Source organism: Ambystoma mexicanum, chromosome 6p (genome assembly GCF_040938575.1).
Source record: "Ambystoma mexicanum isolate Mex_15411 chromosome 6p, UKY_AmexF1_1, whole genome shotgun sequence".
Classification (NCBI taxonomy): Eukaryota; Metazoa; Chordata; class Amphibia; order Caudata; family Ambystomatidae; genus Ambystoma; species Ambystoma mexicanum.
Window position 1 is genome coordinate 742,398,286 of NC_090935.1, and position 21,136 is coordinate 742,419,421.

At 44.0% G+C, this 21,136-nt stretch overlaps 1 protein-coding gene across 2 annotated transcripts in view; it reads left to right on the forward strand.

The window, feature by feature from the left end:
* ADGRV1 (adhesion G protein-coupled receptor V1) overlaps positions 1–21,136 on the forward strand; it is a 2,479,945-nt gene that overhangs the window by 1,334,824 nt on the left and 1,123,985 nt on the right. For both annotated transcript variants that reach the window (XM_069627623.1, XM_069627624.1), the window contains 2 exons: positions 2,422–2,561; positions 11,136–11,296. In XM_069627623.1, coding sequence (XP_069483724.1) covers positions 2,422–2,561; positions 11,136–11,296 — 301 coding nt within the window. The remainder of the gene's footprint in view (positions 1–2,421; positions 2,562–11,135; positions 11,297–21,136) is intronic.

Sequence of the window (21,136 nt, forward strand, 5' to 3'; positions counted from 1 at the left end):
CTGTGATGTGGGAAGCCACACCCCTTTTTGACCAGGGCATAATTTTAAAAAGATAGATAACTCAAAGTGCGGACTTGTCAGAATTATATAAGTAATATCATTATTTTGGTGATTTTTCTGTGAACATTTTGAGATGCGTTAGGACCCTGTGGTGTATTCTGGGGGGTTGCTAGCAGAAAGTAGGGTCTCACTCCGAATGTCTGCATGTTAAAAATCTGACACTTCATCAATTAATGTCCATACTCCTTGCGCACATGTGTGTAAATTTGGGTAAATGTCCGATATTGCAAAACCAGTTAAAAAGCGCAAAATGTTGTCATTTTTGAATGCAAGCCCCCAGGAAGATCCGAGGCGGACAAGCATGGACCATAAGGAAAATATAATGTGCACATGTAATTTCAACAAATTGTATATCTGGGAAGAATGTCTTTGAATCAAATATAGATTTGTGGGCAAACTGACCAGGGGAGGATCCTCTGACCCATAAAACCTACAGCATCACTCTGACTCACATTTCCTTCCCCCAATCATGGGAGAGGGGAGAATTGGGCCAATGACAAGTAGAGAGTGGCAGGCTTAGCTAGGCCCAGGCACACACCCATTTTCAAAACACATAAAAAGAGACTGCTGGGACAGGTAGAGACATTCAAATCCAGTTGCTGCGGAGTGTTTTGCCGGACCACACAACATCCAGAAGATACCAGTTCCAGACTGACTCCATCTACATACTCCAGAACCTAGAACTTATACTTTAGAACCTAAATCAGAGGCCTAAAACCACAAGCTGAGTTCTCTGCAACAGGCCTCAAATCATTGCAAGCTACTCACAGCCGGGCGAGCTGCTTGAATCCCTTGCCAAGAACTTTTGCCAGGACCAGTGCAGAGATCCAGGAGCCGTGCAGAGACTGCTGTATCCAGACAGACCGGACCAGAGATCCAGAGTGACCCAGACCGCTGTGAGCAGAACCAGAGAGCTGACCAGATCACTGTGAAGTGCCGAGACCAGAACCGGAGTCCAGTCCCAAAACCTGACCAGATCCGTGGCGAGGCCTAGTTCAAATTTATATTGTGAGTACCTAGCAGAACTGTGCAGAACCAATCTCTTAGTTAAAATAATCTAATCTAAACTATTTTAACCTAAGTAGAACAGCCTCCTAGAAATCGTGTCATCTGTCATTTGTAAAGCTGCACAACTGTCACCTGTCAATTCTGAAGCTGCAAGCTGTCACCTGTCATTTTGAGTTTACTTTAAATCCGAAAAACTACCTTTATTTAATCGTCTGTATCTCTGGAACCGTTTGGGATAGGAACGAAATTTAACTTTCCTCTGAAAGCATAGAATCTCAGCTTTCCAACGAACGAACTTTTGCCGTAATCACGATTCAGGCACTCGCAAATCTTACCACGATTTGCGATTTGGTTAAAAATCCAGCCACGTGTAACCATCAGCAGTCATTTCTTTCCTTGCTAAAAATTTGTTTGCCTCTTAATCACCATCTCTGAATCATTGCTAAAGTGAGCCTGAACTCATCCCAAGTATCTCTCACTAACCCTGAACCTCCTAAAGGGAATTAAAAGCATTTTCAGCATATTTCTCACTTCATTGCCACCACATTCAAAGCACTTGGGCCTGTGTTTTAAAACTCATACCGGTTTTCTCTAAGCTTGCTGGGGGGGAACTGAATTTCGTATTGTATTTGATTGCATTCCTGAGAACTGTGTGCTCCTCTTTCCATCTACTTCCATGTCTTACATTGCATAGGGGAGGGGGGTGAATTGCCAGAGAAAAAGTGATTATATTATCTTTTGCTAAAATCATCTCAAGTATTTCTGTACTGCATTTTATTCCTCATTGCTTTTTCCTTGAAATCATAAAAGTATTTTTGCTACTTGATCCATCCTATACTAACTCCTCATTGATTATAAAGAAGTGTGCTAGTACCAGATTACCCATTGTTGATTCACATTATATTTATAAGGGCAATATCGATTATTAATTTATTATAAAAGCGTGGTATCTATATTTTGTCTTATTTCTCAAATAAACCTTTTAAACTTGCAAAACAGAACTACTTCTTGGCTCAGTGGGGTCAGGGGGATTCTAAGAGAGGAGTGTTATATAAGGGTAGTCATCCAGAACTCATGAACTGGACATAAAGATATATCAATAAGGGTTTCCATTCAGTATCCCAGACTAGGCATTGACTTAGCTGTAGTGTTCAATTGAATCTTCTTACATAGGCAATATTGTCACAGTAAATAAGGCAACCCATCAAAGAACCTTCTGGTACAGCAGCGTTTAGTGAGCTTCAATGTGGAAATGAGTAATGCAGTGTTTTTTTTATTACTAGCAAGAAAGATGTGAGAAACTTTGTATCTGTGCCTACTTTCCTGCTTATCAACTTAAACTATGTTTTGCAGATTGTATCTGTGAGCTTGAAGGGACAAAATTCGATTCCATTAACAAACAACAATGAAGTGACCTACCAGATCCACGCCGCAGGCGATCGGATTGTTCCCGAAAAGTCAGTGTGCCTCCTTTGGAACCCGACTGCCAACAGGTAAGAGCTTTGCAGCGTTTTTCCGCGGCTGCATTGGATTTTTGAGCGTGAAGAAGACGGATATTGATGTTATGATTCTGAATGCGTTCTCGCAGCTACTTTTGATGAGGCTGCTTCATTCATGAATGGTTTATGCGATGCATCAGTCATACACTGCACATCTTCGACAGAGCACTGGTAAATATAGTTTCATTCATTCAACAACATAATATATAGAATAAATGTGCCACACTTTTGTGCTGGAGCTTTTAGAATACATTGTCCACTTGCATGGAACTTACGGAACGCTGTGATCTGGGTAAGAGCTGGGCAGTAAATACCATCCAATGGCAGAGGAGATGAGGATGTTTTTGATCATATGTCCCCACAATTCGTTGTACCAATCAATACAAAACTCCCAGACTATGGCTTTCTGAGGCTGTCATATAGGTACATTATTTCTGGTAATGAGGCCGGATTGTAGCCCAAATGATCAGCGGCGGTCCACAGTTAGAGCGGAAACCATTGCAACAATCTGTACAGCTAGGAAATGTGACCGCCCTTTTATTTTGAATGTTGCATATGTCTTGAATAAAAATAAAAAATAAATGTCAGGAAGAAACTCTAAACAAGTGAAATGATGAAACATGGCGAGTTGAGAGATCCCCAGTTTGGCTTCCATGACTTGACATTTTTAGAAATGTAGCCCGATGGGAAGAATGGTGATCACCAGCGAAAGAGATATGTCCTCATTTCTAAGCCAGAAACATTGCTTTCTAAATTAATATACAACCTTCAATTAAGTGCTTACCCTGTCCCTCAGATACCTAGAGCTGGAGTTCTTTGCAAATGGGGCCATTATGCAAAGGTCATGCATTGGGGTCAGGAGTCTACAATGGATGCCTCCAGTCCAGAAACTACATGCAAGACCTCCAGGTTTTGTTTCCAGAAGACCGGGAGAAAGCATGAACTGCCTCTGCTCCTCACTGTCACCTTGCAAAGATGATTCGGCGATTAGCGTCCCAGAGGCCTGTGGGTGTTTCTCTAGAAAAATGTAGAAGACTTTAATGATTATCTGTCAAAGGGTGGCGACTAAGCCAATGAGTATGTCAGTCTTCGATGAGCTCTATTGACTATGATTATCAAGTAATTGCTGGCCAGTGTGGGCAGACAAATATGCAAATGTGGGCTTCTACAGCAGACATTGCCACCCAGATGGTGACCTTAGATAAAGGCCATGTCACTAGGTGGAATCTCATACAAGTGTTTCACCTTGAAGTGAAGCTCAAATATTGTTTTGGGTCTATTTGACTTAAAACATTTGACCTTATCACATTTGATCACATTGATTTGACCGTTTTTTTCCAGTCTAAAATGAGGGGGAGACCCACATCAAACCCTCCGCCACTTCCCCTCAACCTAATATATACCCTTACCCACCCCCATATATATATTTCATTAAATTTGACCGAAACAAAGGTCAACAAAATTTGATCAATTATTTTAGGTGAAATGTTTTCAAGTCAATTATGCTAATACCACAATATTCACTCGTGCTGTTAATATCAGAGTACTACAACACATATTGAAGTGCCCCCAGGAATAGGAGGGTGCTGCTATCATACTCTTGGATGCTGCCAATGTGCCCAGTTGCTCCTCAGAATTCCAGGGCGCTGCAGGTAACACAGGTGTGAGGTTTATTTCGTATTCCAGTGTACTGGCAATAGCTTCAGGGGTTGCTTGCTATTCTGCAGTGCTTGCCGTAAGACTAGCAGTCCCGGTGCTAGGATATTTGCCACCCTCAACAACATTTTATTATGAAGCATCTCATGTTCCTCTGCCACTCGCATGACGTTTCAAATGAGCCGCACATCTTCACATGCACGTCAATCCCACAGTCTTCCCTTACTCTTCACATGGATGTTAAAAAGAAATGTAAGTGTCAGTCTGCAATTATTCAAAGGTGTGCAAATACCAAACCCATTCAGTGGCAAGGGAGTCTGGCCCCACTTCAGAAGATATGAAGGGGCGCCCCCTCAAATAGTATTGAAATTATCCAAAAAACTATAGATTTTAAAAGCAGTATCGAAGGCTTGATGATCTGCACTCATGGCAGCTCTATACAGAGTAGATAGAAACGTCTTTTATCCCTTTCAAGTGTCATGTGACCTAGCCTGTCGACCAATCAGAGATTCAAACGGCCCACTGGTTGACGCCTCACCTGTCTTGGCTCTATGGTGCAGGAGCCAATCCTAAAGTGGGGAGGGAGCGAGGCACATATGCTGAGGGAGGCCCTGACCAATCGAGACTATTGGAATTCTGCAGGAAGTTATTTAGCCACGCGAGAGGCCTAATCTCGAAGGGTATGCTGCATGCTGATGATACTTCTTTCGAGAAAGAAACAAAAGATGCCGTGCATATCAAAAAGACAAAGCAAGACCATCTGCCTACAGATAGTGCTGCACATGCGGTAAAGCCCAGACTAAGGAAGACGCTCAGCCGACTCCATCACTTACCACTCTGGGAACAAGTTCCCCAAGTCAAAGCAGACCATACAAGACAAACTCATCGGAAGTTGAAAGTAGGCAGGTGAGACCCACCTGCAGCTCCTGCATATGCCTCCAAGATCTATCCGGTGGCGCAGGCAGTGCCGTGGATAGGAGCACTGGAACCACCTGTGATGGAGGAGTATCACTGCCAGATCAGCCACAGCAGGCGGACCAAGAAGACCTTTTCTGCAGGTACTGCTGAAACAGTGTGCTGAAAAGGCATTTGCTCACTGAACCACCGCTGCATGTTTTGAAATGGAATGTTAAAGGCCAAAGCAAACCTTGAAAGCCTTTGATCCTCGAGTTCTGCATGTTGGGAAACTGACCTGTAAAGCCTGAAGTAGGCTGAGGAGCATTTGAATACTTTACCACTGCACATGAGGAAACTAAAGCCTTTGTGTACAAACGCGTACTTCAATAGAATAATCCGCTTGAAAAATGCTTTGTAAATCAGGCCCTTAGTGTCAAAGATCCAGCGAACAGAGAGCCCATTTCTTTAACAGAAAGACTGCACGGTGTGAAACTGAGTGCTGAAGTGCACATCAAACATAGAAGGCATTGTAGTGCTGAAGCACTGACTGTTGGGAAATTGCATGTTCAATCACAGAGGTAAATTAGAAAGGCTATGATCAGTGAAACTTTCCATGTGGGAGTACAGAATCTGGAAGCCTAAATGGAGCATTAAAACTCACATAACTAACAGCCCCACTTTTTGTGAGCTGGAATCTTGTATTTTGGGGGAACTGAATCTAAAGCCCAGTGGGAACTGAGCTCACATCCGAGTATGACCAATGATTGACAGAAGGTTTGGGCAATGTGCCGACTTGGCATCAGGAACCTAAGCAGTGCCCTGACCCAACTTTGTATACATTCCCCCAAAAAGGTAGGTTTAAGTTTTACCTGTGAGTCAGGCACTCACATGTATTTCCCTTGAGTTTGTCACAAAGGATGAGCTATTAAATAGTGCAGTACTTCTTATAATTCATCTCACTACCTCTCATGTCATAGACCTCCTAGGCTGGATGGCTGCTTTCTTGCTGAGAATAGAAACACGATTGCAGTTTGCACTCAGGTCCTTTAGTGGAACTGAGCCATCTCGGTGGGATTGGAGCCAGTTACCTGCAGTTTTCACCAGTGTGTTCAGGTAATGTTTAATCCACCAGGCAATTTGAGTGGAACTTGAGTGCAGGACTTGCAGTCAACACACTGGTCATTAAAGGGAGCACACAATTTCCAGAGCTACCTTAATGGGATGAAAGTTTTCTGTGGATTATACACAAAGAACCCTAAAGAAACAACCACACCCACAGAGCTACTTTGTTTGGGATTGGAATCCGTGACATGCACCTTATACAAGCTTTTTGCACCAATTGTCCGATCTATTGAGATATTTTACCTGAATGCATGTTTTGACTACAGCTTAAATAATGTCTGCAGCACAACCACAACACTCTGACTTGTATTACTGCGACTGACACATCTGAACTGCAGCTAAATAGGCTTACAGCACTGGGTAGTCTTGATTCCATTAAAGACACAGAGGCAAACATTATTCTTATCTGTCTTTAATCCTGCAACTCACAGCACTTAACCATTTCAAACTTCATGTATTCAACATTTTTGATTTTCTTTTTTTTAAATGGGAAGAAAAAACAATCAAAGGACTACACATCGGTTCAAGTCCCTTGCTTCTCCTAGTCCTGAGGTCCTTCACTCAGCAATCAGAACCCTCTACCTCACATCCTGTCTGGGTCCTTTCCTCTGTGTTTGGCAGCGAACATCTGCCTGATCTTGACAACGTAAACTGAACATTGTAAATTATGGTAGAGTCCAAGTCCAATCTCGAACAAGGGCAATGGCCCCAAAAACAAACGCTACTGCGTCTCCAGTGAAACTCCGAACTATGTCACAAGCCGACAACTCATCTTGGTCGACCTCCTCATGCCATCTTCTGCTCATCTCCAATGAAGCAAAAGAGAACGACACCATGAGGGTGGGAATACACTCGCTTTTGTATCAACTGGCCAAACATGTCACACCAGCAAGTATTACATCTCTCCAGTGTATTCTGGGCGGGAATAATGCTCACCTCTGTGTCTTTAATAGAATCAAGACTACCCTGTGCTTTAAGCCTGGGCAATCTTCATTCCATGTCAAGACCGGAGGCAAGCATTATGCTTGTTCAAAGCTATGCATTACAGTTGCTGCAATTTCAGACACTGGCTTAAAGTGAAAGTCTTAAAGGTAGCCTGTGATGACCAGTCTGCTGACTTCACAATTTCTTGCAAGGATACCCCTCCTGCATACGCTTTGGATGCCATAGTGCCACTAGCAGAATGTGCGCTGAACTTGCTCAAGTCTATTCCTGCCTAATGTATTGCTTCACTGACCCACCTGGCTAATGTGGCTGCGGCCACTGCATGATAGGGTTTCCTACGCGCTATGAGCAGCTGGGACACTCTGTGCGGCCTAATTTCTGGTGTTGCCAACTCATAATCCTTGATGCACTGTGCTACGCATAACCTAGGGTTATCAGGGATATAATGGTAAGAAATCACTCTAAAATCACTCTTAGTACACTTGGTGATACAAAATGCTACGCCCTGTGGGTATAATATCTTCTTGTCAATTTCCAGTCCTTTAACATCGTAAACTCTCCTACATGTTACTGGACAGAGTAGCATCGCCATCTTCCCAGGTAATCGAGTTATACTGTGTAGGCCATTGTCTCGCCAACTAAGAAACAAGCAAACAACTTCTCTCACGCCCCATAGTACAGAGTATCTAGGAGTGTGAGACTTTCATAATCACGCCCCCCTCAGGAGCACACTATTGTAGGGTGCTCCTCAATAGGCTTACCGTCTACACTGTCGTGCCTAGCGGATATTGCTATAAACTCGAAGAGTTCTAAATGCACACCCGTCATGACAATGATCAGCCAAAAAATTCAGTACTTGGACTACAGGTGCCGAAATGGGATGAACACTTTGTTCTCTACACCAACTCTCCCATCGGTTCACTTGCTGCCTGGTTCAAAACTTCCACATCTTGCCCCTCAGCCGGCTCTGCTTGCGTCTGACTCAATGACTAGCTCCAGAACGACGCCGAAAATAGCTTGACCATTCCATGCTTCCATATTCTATCTCTGTCAGCACATCCTTTTCCAGAGTAACTATTTGGTGGTATCACACACCTCCTTGGAGATGTCTGTTTTTGAGCCTCTGTAGGGCCCTGCACTGCAGTGGGCCAGGAAATATCACCTGAATCGATGCTGCTAGAAGCCCACCTACTCTGGCTAGACTGTGAAGCGAAATATTCTTCTCCCTGATCACTGAGCGGAGTTCTTTCACATGGCACTCCTGTAACTCCTTCACAATATCACTGACCCCACATAGGGGATTCTCCGAGCACCTGCACCAGGTGCTATTCACTCTATCCATGTCTTTGAAGACCCTGAAATTCTCTACCTTCACACTCGTCTGTGTGTGCGCCACAATCTACTCAGTGTACTGCTGTGTGCCTAGAGCTCCTCACAGGCTTTGCCCTTATACGTCAAGCTCCTCTTCACACTATTCTGTCCATGTGTCCAAAAGCCACATTTCATCCCTGTCCGACCATGTGCCCCAGATCCTCACATTAGTCACTCATATGTTCAGTCAAAGTACTCCAAGCTCCTCACATTAGTATTAAGTTCATATGACTAAACCTGGCTCTACCTCAGACCCATGTAGATGCAATAGCCGTCCCTGTCTTAAATAGGACAGGGAACATTGATCACTATGCACCATCAACGACCACTGCAAATATGCATGCAAATGCTACACACACAACATGTACAGCACAGGTAGCAAAATGGGAAACCTCTTCAAACAAAGGGCAAAATACTCAAACACAGACAGCCGTAGTGTAGGGTTAGGGCCCGATTCATGAAATTATTTGCATGGGAAATAGGGGTTTTGCGCGCAAATCCGCGTTTGTCAATTCATGGAACCGACTGCGTGGGACTTTCCTGGGACTTGCGTGGAGTGCATGCAGACCCAGAACATCTCTGCGAGCTGTCGAGCGCCTTCCCTGAGACACCACGCAGAGAGTGGGTTTGGCTTGCGCAGAGGGCTTGGAAGGCGGCGAACCTCAGGAAATGGGGAAGAAAGTGTGAAAAAGTCCCTCACACGCCCACATTTGCACCAAACGACATGTATTCATGGAATCACCCATGCAACCTCTCAGCATAGGAATGGCCACGCAAATCCATCGATCACTACGCCACACAAAGGCAGGCGTAAGTACACTTGCGCATTGGATTCGCAGCGTGGAGGTGGGTTTGCATGTCTGATTTAGGGGTGTGTGTTGCGCAACTGGGGTTCCAATCTAACTTAGGGATGCGCATAAGCAGTGTAGCGGGATGCAGGAACGGTTTACGGGGATTTGCACACAGATTTTCTGAGTTTAGACCGAGTTACGATTTTTCATACGCATGTTGTCGGGGTGCCGGCAACAGTTACAGGGGACCCTGCACAGGGTCCCCGAGATGCAGGCCTGCGTGCGGAGGACCCCTCACACTGTGTGAAGGGTGAGTGTATTTGCACCCGGGGAAGCGCGCAAAGGTATCTATTCTGGCTATTTATGCTTTACATGTGGGTGTGACGGGGCGTTATTGCAGCGACTTGCGATTACGGTTACTTTGCGCCCTTAATGCTCCCTAACCGAGCAGGCACATCACAGGCAGCAACCAACAGTGAAAGCTTCTGACATATAAAACAGGCATAACATGAATTGCAGCGGCGTCACGTTGTTAAATGAAAAGAACACATAAATCACAGGCAGAAAGATACCCTCACTCTTTGAACAAGCAGAGCCATAAAGCCTTCCTTCACACATAATCATACAGAGGCATGGGAAACATAAATGCAAGCTTCTCTCCAATGGAGAAGAGGCAGAGGGCAAGATTCCTTCATGCACACTAAACAGGTACAACCTGGGCTTCAGCACGGCATGTGCCCCACCTACATAATGCTCTCAGCACCTATGTACCACTCTGACTGATGATAAAGATGCAGATGAATCTTTAAGGAACTGGACTGAGATGGCACTCTGATGGACTTCTGTTGGATCTAAAATAGTGCTCTAACATGGAGCAATGTATTTATTTATTTATTTTTACTTTTATGGAGCGCACAAAACCCACAGGCATCAAGGCTCTGATTACTAAGGGTGCTGGGAAGGGAGTGGGGAGGAGGGGAGTAGGGGAGGTGGCAGTGATACTAGTGAGGCAAAAGGGTAGCATAGTTACAGTAGGTTCCAAAGTTATTTGAAGTTTAAGAACGGATGGGGGGGCTAGAGGTGTCATGCCCCGAGGATCAAAGTCAGTGGAACAGCATGTTTTCAATTGTTTTCTGAAAGGACCGTATCGAGGCGCAGCCATTTCTGATTGTAGTGTTCTTTGCATTTTGGGTTGCATGCAACACAGAATTGGCGAAGGAACAGAAATTGACACCAGAATTCAAAAAGGGGTGAGGGGGGTCTCCTGGGGAACAGAGTGCAGATCCTGGTGCAGACCAGCTGGCCACCCTGACAAAACACACTTGGGCAAATGCACATATAGAGATCGCCATTCAAAAGGGCCCACACAAATAACCATCACCACAGAGTGTCACAGTGCCAACCAGCAATCCGTTCCCCGAGATGCTATAGCCCAGCCACAATGCTAAGACTCCCTTTAGGAAAAGCGAATTACCTATAGGAGGGCAGGTTAATGGTTGCAAATGGAAAATATGTTGATTAACCTCACAAGACAAGTTTCCCCGGTCATATAATACTCTGGTGTTCACTTTATTATTTATGTAAAATAAGGCGGTATATAAAAGAGACTGTGTCCCCAAAGAAGGCATTAATTCAAACCAACCATAGTAGCCTGTATGCACTTTTATGTAAAGCTGATTCCACTTTCTCGCGTAAAAGTCAAATAGGGTATTTAAAAGCTACTTTATGTGCATGCTTGCTAGTGTTGGTGGCTCTCGGAAAATTGTGATCATGTTTCTTTTCACAGCTGGTTATCTGACGGACAGTTCTGCAGACTGGTGGCTGAAACCACTGGCTATGTGGAGTGCGCCTGCTCCCACATGTCAGTCTACGCCGTGCGCGCGCAGACGGATGCCCTTTCCTCCTACAATGAAGCTTTCTTCTCTGCTGGATTCCTCTGCGTTTCAGGTCAGAAGACGCAATGTTATCTTTCTCTAAGCCTGGGCATGTACGTCATGAGGTTCAAAGGAGCCTATCAAGAAATCCATACAACTCCCCCCAACCCCGCCACCGGCTCCAACCCACACACACACACTTTTAGTGCGTGGTATATTATGTGTACTCAATTAAAGGAAGGCCCACAATGTTTGTGTATTACTTGGCATTTTATACATCCACTGGCTACCCATTGCCATGCTAATCTTTATGGACATTACTACACTCTAGATGCCTCCTGGAACCTCTTGATCTAGATGTATCGAGCAGCAGCCAGAGCAACAAACATGGTGCTGTATAGGGCCTGCCAGTGTTATTTGGATGCAGTCTTCTGAGAGTCCATGACTTAATTCCAGCTGTTACTGGTCTAATGTGTTAAGCAGTATGTGCGTCCTCACATCTGGTCCTTGAAATTAAGGCCTGTTAAAACAAACGTTGGCAAAGCTAAAGGTTTTGGTTGTGAATGTGCTTTAGATAGGCGTTTGTCAGGCACTGCTTTCAGATTCCCAGGTTCTCACATCATTTCCCAGCAACGGACCTCTTTTGGGCAGGTAGCACCATAATGTCACCCAGGCGGTAAGTTCCCTACTTTACCACCATGGTGTAAACTCCGTTTACACCATGGTGGATGGCGGATTTACCGCCCCATTCCAAGGTGAGTGGGGCGGTAAATCCCCATTCCCCATTTACCCTTCCCCATTCCCATTTTTGCCCCATAGGGCATAATGGGAGTGGGGAAGGTGCTAATTACGGCACCGTAAATTACGGTGCCGTAATTAGCACCAAGGCGGGTTAGCACCTTGCATTTTAACGCCTGCTAAAAGCAGGCGTTAAAATGGTAATCAGGCGTTAAGGGTTAACGGCGCCGACGGCGCCGTTAAAACCTTAACGCCTGGGTTGTAATGAGGCCCTATGTCTACACAAAAGCTGAAACTGTTGGATTTGCCAATGCTTGTTATTTTTTAACATGTGCATCACTTTAGCTGGCTTGCTAAACACATCTGCATCTGGATATTTAAAATACTCTGATTATAGTACACAGGACTGTATGTTCATTACCCCATGCTTACGTTTGTTGACTTTGTGTGACAATAAGTCTTTCTCACTCCTGAATCCTCCTGAGCCGGACTTGCCACTGTGGTGAGGGACTGCAGAAGTGCGAGGGGAGCGTTCCAAGGGAGAGGCAGGGACACACGAGCCAGGCACACTCAAGCAGAGGATCGCAAAGGGGACACATAGCTTGTCGAGGGAGCTGAGGGACACGATTCCCAAGTATATGCATGCGAATCTAACACAGCCTGCAAACACAAATCACTTTCGTACAAAAGAAAACAAAGCGCTACATGGATTGCAACGTGTACAGAGAGGTGTTGGCTTTAGTGAGAGATGCCACAGCTTACAACACTTTGCTGCCTCAAGCATAGCTACAGTGGCATTTGTCTTTTCAGACATTTAACTCCCAATTGACTATGCTGGAATAGCTCGTGGCCACCCCTCTTTAACCATTGTGGGTGCAGGAATGGAGGCAGTGCAAGGGAAAAGGATAGGAGGTGATACATTATTGACTTACCCTGGAGCTCAGTGTTTTTTTTTAATGAAAGTTGAGCCGGGGGTTTGTTTTTTCACTTAATAGTAAAATCCAGTGCTCATTCTGATCATCGCATGGTATTTACTTTACTTTAAACCGTTTATAACCTGCACCATGGACCCTGAGGCTTAAGGGCGCTCAAGAAAACATCAAGGAATACAACAGCAACAGGACAGACGTGCACAAGTAAGAACGAATCTAGGTAACTCAGATTAGAATGTTGGACAGGGGAAACATTATCTAAATAAAAGAGTTTTCAACCTTTTTTCTAAACAATGGTGTGGAATTCAATTCTCTTAGGTCTGGAGGCAAGACATTCAATGCCCTTGGTGCAGCTAAAGCAAATGCACAATTCATGGCCTTGCTGGATTTACAAGCTGGTACCTTCAGCTGGTTAGTGTTGTTAGACCTAAGAGTCCTTGTTCTGAATTTCTCAGTCAACTCCTCACTCGGATAGACTGACATTTATCCTAGGAGACATTTATGGGTAATCAATAAGAGGTGATAGTGAATCCTTGCCTACACTGGAAGCCAGTGCAATTTACGCCTGGCGTCTGAGACCTAATCTCTCCGTTTGATTCCCGCAACAACTCGTACTGCACTGTTTTGAATAACCCGAAGTCGATTGCATTCTGATTTAGAGACACCCACTAAAAGGCTGCTGTAATAGTCAATTTGTTACACGACTATGGCCCTCGCTATCATCTCAGTGTTAGCTTGAGTGATATATGGCCTAAGTTGAGCTAACAGTTTTATGTAATAGGATGAGGATGAAACCATGTTGCTTACTTGAGCTTGCATATTCAGATTCTGGTCTAAAACAATCTCTAACATTTTCACTTTTTTCTTTGTCGCAATATCACCCTGCTACTGAAAAAAGTATAATCTGGACCAAGTTTCCTTATTTTGTTATTAGTCCCTATCATCATTAGCTCTGTTTTTTTCTTTGTTGGGCGCCAAACCATTACAAATCACCCATGTTTGTAAAAGATTATATATTTTGTTGAGGATTCTTTCATCCTCCCCGCGCATTCCAGATAACGAGATGACACATTGTGTGTCATCCGCGTAGTTGGTAAAAGCAACGTCATTTTTTTACAACACAGTGGGCCTCATTACGAGTTTGGGGGTAGCCATGCCCTTAATAAGGTCCGGCTCCAGGTTGCGTGAAAGGGGAATTACCGGGCCATTCCAACCTTTGCGGGCCCAGTAATTTCCCTTGCACTGGACCCAGTGCTGGTACGTCCCCATTCCCATTTGAGCCCGCATACGGCTCAAATGGGAATGGGGAGGATGGTAGCAGTGGTACTGATAATAACGGTACGTTGCTACCATCCTGTTCTGGTCGTGGGTGCTGCTCTGAACGCCTGGTTTAACCAGACGTGCAGAGCGGCCCCCCACGAGCAGAACTTGTAATGTGGCGGCATGGCAACAACAGTGCTGACAGCACTACCGGCACCGTTGTTGCCTTACCGCCACAGTTACAATGAGGCCCATTGTATAGAGAAAGTGACAGACAGGCTCCCTGCTTGACTCCATAATCAAGGAGCACAGGTGGGGCTTCTATATCCTTGCTGCAAACTCTGCACTATCTGTTTCTCACGAAAGAAGTGATCCAGAGAGCAACATTATCAGAAAAGTAAGCCACCTCTGTCAGCCTGGTAACCAACAGTGTATGATCAACGAGTTCAAAAACCACAGAAATATCCAACAGCATAAGCAGAGCCACTTGATCTTTGTCTATGTAACCCACACACTTTTAAGCCTAATGGGGACGTTATTTTCCGCACAGGATGCATTCAAAAATGGATATAAGGTTTTAATCAAAATGGGGGAACATGGCTTTATGATCATTGCCGGGTAAGCATTCCCTTTACATCTAGTGGGATGAGATGATCCACAATATTCACCAAATCGGCTTCATAAACATCCCTAAAATTGAAGTGAATATCCAATGGTTTTTGTACAGGTAACACTACTTTGTGGTTATTAACGGCTGGACCAATATTGGTCCTCTTAGCCTCAAAATTCTTTTTTATCCGATTCAGCTTCCCACACATAGCGTTATCAGAGTTATTTTGATATGGAGTTTCTAATTCCCTTAATATTTTGAAAAGTTCTTTAGCCTCCGATTTCGAGTTGGCTATTCTTACATCAAACATACTTTTTTTGGCTCCTATGACTGCTGTTTTAAATCTTTAGCAGCCATCTTATATGCTTCCCTGTTAGGAATATTTTGAGATGATCTCCATGCACACAAATATTTGGTTTTGATCGTTTTCAATTAATTTAATTCAGGAGTAAACCAGTTGTTCCCCTTTTTTTTGACTATAGCAAATTGAACAAAAGAGTGATCTGACCATGGACAAGGTGAAACTGTTAGGTCCGTGGTCTTAATATTATGTATAGCCACCCAATCTATAGTATGTTACTGTTTCCATCACCTTGGATGGCTTAGGAGCATCATTCTACTGAGTTAATAGGTCACCAAAGAACCTTGCACTGGGAATTGGTTTGTGCGCTTTGTATTACTTCTGTTTATATTCAAGTCATTGGGCCTCATTAAGAGGTGGGCAGTAAGGGTTAAAAGGCACCGGTAAGGAGACCGGTGCCGGTAAACCCTTACCGCCCTACTCCGAGGTCCCTTAGCGGGAGTCGCTAAGGGACCAGAGAGCTAATAACAGAGCTAATAACGGGCCCGCTATTAGCTCCATCCCCATTCCCCTTGAGCCCTATGGGGGTTCGAATGGGAATGGGGAATGGTTCTCGGAATGGGGACTTACCGGGTCCTCCAATGTTGGAATGACCCGGTAAGTCCCTATTTCGAGAACCCGGACCCGGAATGCAGTAAGGGGGTAGCCATGGTGCTATTAGCACCATGGCTACCTCCTACCTCGTAATGAGGCCCATTGTGAGTATTTTGGTAAACATTGGGCATAGGTAAGCCATTTTTATTTTATTTTATTTTAAAATTTATTTCAGCACACAAAACAGTGAATCATCTAGGCGCTAGTTACAAAAAGTGCATAGTAAAGTTCATAGTTCTTAACGTGCAAAAATGTGCAAGTGGGAATTATACAAAGTAACTGTGTGTACACAGACTGGCAAAGCCTCACCTCATGGAGGGAGGGCTACTTCATACACGGAGACAGGCATGATAGAAAGCAGTTACACATACAGCGCAGGGCTGGCAATCAAGTAAGGTAGGTGGCAGCTATATCAAGTTGCGTAAACTGCACACGGCTGACAGACAGCACGAGCTCTCTCTAGGTTGATGTTAAGTCTATTGCACTGGTATACCTTGTGCTAGTATTATTTTTGTCATCAGCAATGTCTGTCACCACCAAAACATCTTTCATGATTTTTTGTATTTACATCCATAGAGGACATTTGAAGACCTCAGAGTTATAACCTTTCCCTGCGGACTGAGCAGTGAGTCTAATGGGGTGCCATTTAGCCACAAAAGCATGCCATAGACCGTAGGTTGCAACCTGCGGCTCTCCAGATGGTTTTAACTACAACTACCAAGGCCCCTCACCAATGACTATGATGGCTAGAACTTATAGGAGTTGTAGTCCAAAACACCAGGAGAGTAGACGCCTACCATCGATAATTTGAGAAATGTGAAGTAATAAATCTGGTGTCAAAAAGAATAAGTTTGCTGCACATGATTGTGAAGTGGCTACAGTTGTGGGGTTTTCTCTAAACAATGTTTGCATGATAAAAAAACACACTTTACAAAAATTACTTCTTATATCTCTAAGTACTTGAACTTTTAGGGTACCAACCTTGATGCACATTGATTCACCTTTTGTATTGTTTGCTCCGTGTATATCTCCATACGAAATAGATCCATGTTTTAAATGATGAATCATTTTATAAAAATGTGTTCTTGTTGTTATTTTCTGGTGATATAATAAATGACTTTCTGTATTTTTCCATCAATAAAGCTGTATTGTTTGAGCGTTGGGGACCGATTCAATCTTGTTTACAGCAATAATTGGCTGTGTCCTCATGTTTGAGGATAAGGCAAGGTGGCCTACTCTCTTTGGTGCAATTCATCTGTCACTGCTCACATGCATGAAATCTGGGGCATTTATCTAAGGGTCACCAGCTTGCATTATATTGTAGATGATGCAGGGACTAGGGGTCTAAACGGGAGAAGTGAGAATGGTCAGGCAGGAGAAGGGGGGACGGTGATAACTGTACAGTTATGACGTAGGCATAAGAGAGTTGAAAACGCATGAAAGAACAGTTTCCTTTTAAGGTTTCTTCTGAAAATAGAGTAGAAACGTGTTCCTCTGCGTTGGAAGGGTTGAGAGTTCATGATTGTAGAAGCTCTGCAAGGTTAATCGATGACCTCAGTGAACCTGTCTTTTATACTGTACCTTGGCACACCAAGAAACATTCAGCTGGAGCATCAGAATGTTCTATCTCCATCCATCTATCTATATATGAAAAACAGAAATTCTGTTAGTTGGTTTGTCCTCATACAATTCCACACTTTTTCACCAATCTGCACCACATTTTGCATAGTTGTTTGGACCCTCCGGACGTCGCTGGCTATATTACATGTGGACAGCCCACCCCGTTCCCTGGATTTCAGCCCCTGCACACATGAGATGGTTTCCTGGAAGTGGTGAAACATCAAGGTGGTCGGAAAAGAAGCGGACATAGATCATTTCAAGCACCTGAACGTGAGAAACAAAACTTCAAGGTCCTTGAAAACCACGGTTCAAGGCCCTAAAATGCACTGTTTCTGAGACGTTTGCACCGCAATTCAGGAAACATCAATGTGGTTGTAGAAAAACCGGACAAAGCTAATTTTAAGCGTCTCGCCGCTAGGAACAAAACTCAAAGGAGGGACCTTGAAAACCATTTTTCAAGGCGCTAAAACACATTGTTTCCGAGATATCTACCCCGCTGCACAATGAGGAGACAGGTGGGGAGAGTTCAGAAAAGTTCCCGTTATGCTGCAGCACGCCATGTCTCACCCCCCCTCTAGACCTGCCAGCCCCACACGCCCCTATTCTCAGTGCAGAGTGAAAAGTACATCAAACGATTAGCGACTCGGAACAGCGACCTACATAAGGATCATTGATTTACATAAGCAACTCACAACAGGGACCTACAGGATCATTGATTTTCAAAACTTGATGGGAGTGTCATCATGTCTGTCTACAGAACCCGTGCGCAGTACAAGTATATGTGTACAACAATGCACAAAATCTGTGAAACATCAATGTGGTCGTAAAAGGACTGGACAAAGCTCAGTTTTAAGCATTTCAATGCCAGGAACAAAACTCAGAGTCCTTGAAAACCACGTTTCAATACCCTTGGGTGCCCCGCTTCTGAAATATCTGCACTGCAACACACTGACCCTGCTAGGGTGAGGCAATAGGTGGGGACAGCACATAGAAGGTCCCATCATGCTGCAGCACGCAGACTCTCACCTCCCCTACACGTCTGCTCCGGAGTATGTAAGCTAGCCACATGCGCCAATTCTCAGTGCAGTTAATTTCAGAGTGAAAAGCACATCAAATGATAAGCGACTCGGAACAGTGATCTATAGGCCCATTGATTTTCATAAGTGACTCATACCAGGGACCTAGAGGATCATTGATTGTCAACAATTGATGAGCGTGTTATAATTTCTGTCTACAGAACCCGTGCGAAGTACAGGTACGTGTTGCTAGTAGCTCATATTTCTTGAATGGGTCCCAAACTGGGGCATTGCTTTACAAGTTATGTTATGTTATACATTTTTGGAAAGCGCAAATACGCCAGAGGCATCTTGGCGTTGGAGAATACAACAGGGAGAAAGGGGCAACCTAAAAGAGGCCAGATGGTCTGTGGGATGTTTTTATCCATGCATCCAAGCCCTACCACCAAAACTGTGCATTACTGGCATTGAGAACATCATGATGGCCAGAGCTTCCCAGAAAATGCACAGGGAAATGCATGAAGAATAGGCTGCCACTCATTTTTGCCGATGTTATGGGCACAGAAGGACACTGCCTAAAACCACCATTGGACTACCCACACAGTAGCCTGAAACCATTGGGAATGGAAATGCTGATTGCCAAAAGCCACATAGAATTGTTGGGAATTCATTTTCTTAAATCCCAAAAATGGGTGCAGTACCAGTACTCACCACTATCAGAAAGCCGGCATTTTAAAACAACACCAGATTTTACTTTTTGCAAAACTGAATAAATGAACCCAAAACATGCCAAAGAAAGACTTACTGAGAGGTGGATACAATCTAAAGTCATATTCTGAAGTGACTTGAAGGTTTATAACAAGACTGGCTGAGCTGTGGATTTCAGCAGTTTAAGTAAATTTGGACTGAAAGACACTACAAATCTAAATGTTTAAAAGAAATGAGTGACCTACTTTGAGTGTCACATAGGTTGCAATTGTTTAAATGTCATAGTTTTAAACTTAGAACCAGCATCCTAGCTGCATATGTAAAAACATGTCTTGACTTAAACTGGGGAACAGAAATGACATGTAGCTAAAAACTGGCTTAAAGAGATTCCAATTTTGCCTGGCAACTACCCCCATCAGGAGTGAAACTTGAGTCACACCTGTGTTCCCAGGCCTATCTGCCTTTTGCTGGCCACACTAAGGATATGCCATCTCTCTGATAATTGAATTAAGGGGAGCCCCCACAGAATACAGGAGCTCTGAACAAAGCCCTGTCCTGACCCAGGCAGATGGTTTATTGCAGATGTCGTAAATGTAGCTTCCTCCTGGAAGGACAAAGGGGAGGAGCACTGCCTGTGAGAGCAAGCTGGCTTGGCAGAACTGGAAAAACCAGAAATTCAACCTTGTGCTGGAGGAAAACCACACCCCTTTGGGGCCAGAACATAACTCTAAAAAGATGAATAACTCATAGAGCGGACATATGAAAAATTTATAAATGATACCATAATTCTTGTGATTTTTCTGCCCACATTTTAAGAGGTTTTTAGAACCGGTGGCATGTTCAGGGGGGTTTTAGCGGAAAAGAGGATATTACTCAAAATGTGTGCATGTGAAAAATCTGACACTTCATCAACTAATGTCCATACTCCTTGCGCACATGTGTGTAAATTTGGGGTAATGTCCGGTATTGCAAACCAGTTAAAAAGTGCAAAATATTGCCATTTCTGAATGCAAGCCCCCAGGAAGAGCAGAGTTTGAACAGGGTATACCTCCTGTAATGCATGATGGGTGCATATGATTTTAAAACAATATGTACCTCTGCAAATATGTATTTGGTTCAAATCTAGATTTGTGTGCAAGTTGACAGGAGGAGTGGACTTTCTGCAGGCTGTAAAATGACATCACTCTGACACAACTTAGCTCCCCCAATCAAGTGAGAAATGGAAGTTTGACCAATTAGAAGCTGAGAGAGAGGTAGGGTCAGTGATGCTAGAACACACCCACATTCTAAACACATAAAAGCAGACAGACAGGACAGATAGGGACCTTCAAATCCATTTGCAGCTGGAAGCTCTGCCGGGAAAATCCATACTTTACCTCCATCAACCTTCAGAGACCCAGACCAGACCAGCAGAGTAGAGCTGACCTGTTAGCAGAACCAGAGAGAGCTGACCCAGATCACTGTGAAGTGCAGAGACCAGAGTCCAGTCCAAAACCTGACCAGATCCGTGGCAAGGCATATTTCTAAATATATTGTGAGTACATAGCAAAACTGTGCAGAACCAATCTCTTAGTTAAAATAATATAACCCAAGCTATTTTAATCTAAGTAGAACTGTCTCCTGACTGTCACCTGTCATTTGCAAAGCTGTCACTTGCCATTTTCTAGTTGCAAGCTGCACTTGTCTTTTTGAACTTTAAAATCTCGAATCTGAAAAACGACCTTTATTTAATCGCTCATATCTCCGTGACCGTTTGTGCTAGAGACTTGCAGTAACTTTCCTCTGAAAGCTGAGAACCGTGGCTTTCCTACGAACCTAGAACCGCATTCCTACCCCCTATAGTTATGCCGTAATCGTGAAAAACGCACTCGCGAATTTTGCCGCGATTTGCAAATTTCTCCACGTGTGAAAACAGAAACTGCTTGCTTTCCATTTGCCAGAAATTCGTTTAACCTGCTAGTTACACCCTAGATCCTTGCTAAAGTGAACCTGGACTAATATTAACTAGATACCACTCACCCTGAACCGCTAGAGGGAATTAAAAGCATTTTAACATATTTTTCTTCATTTCCAG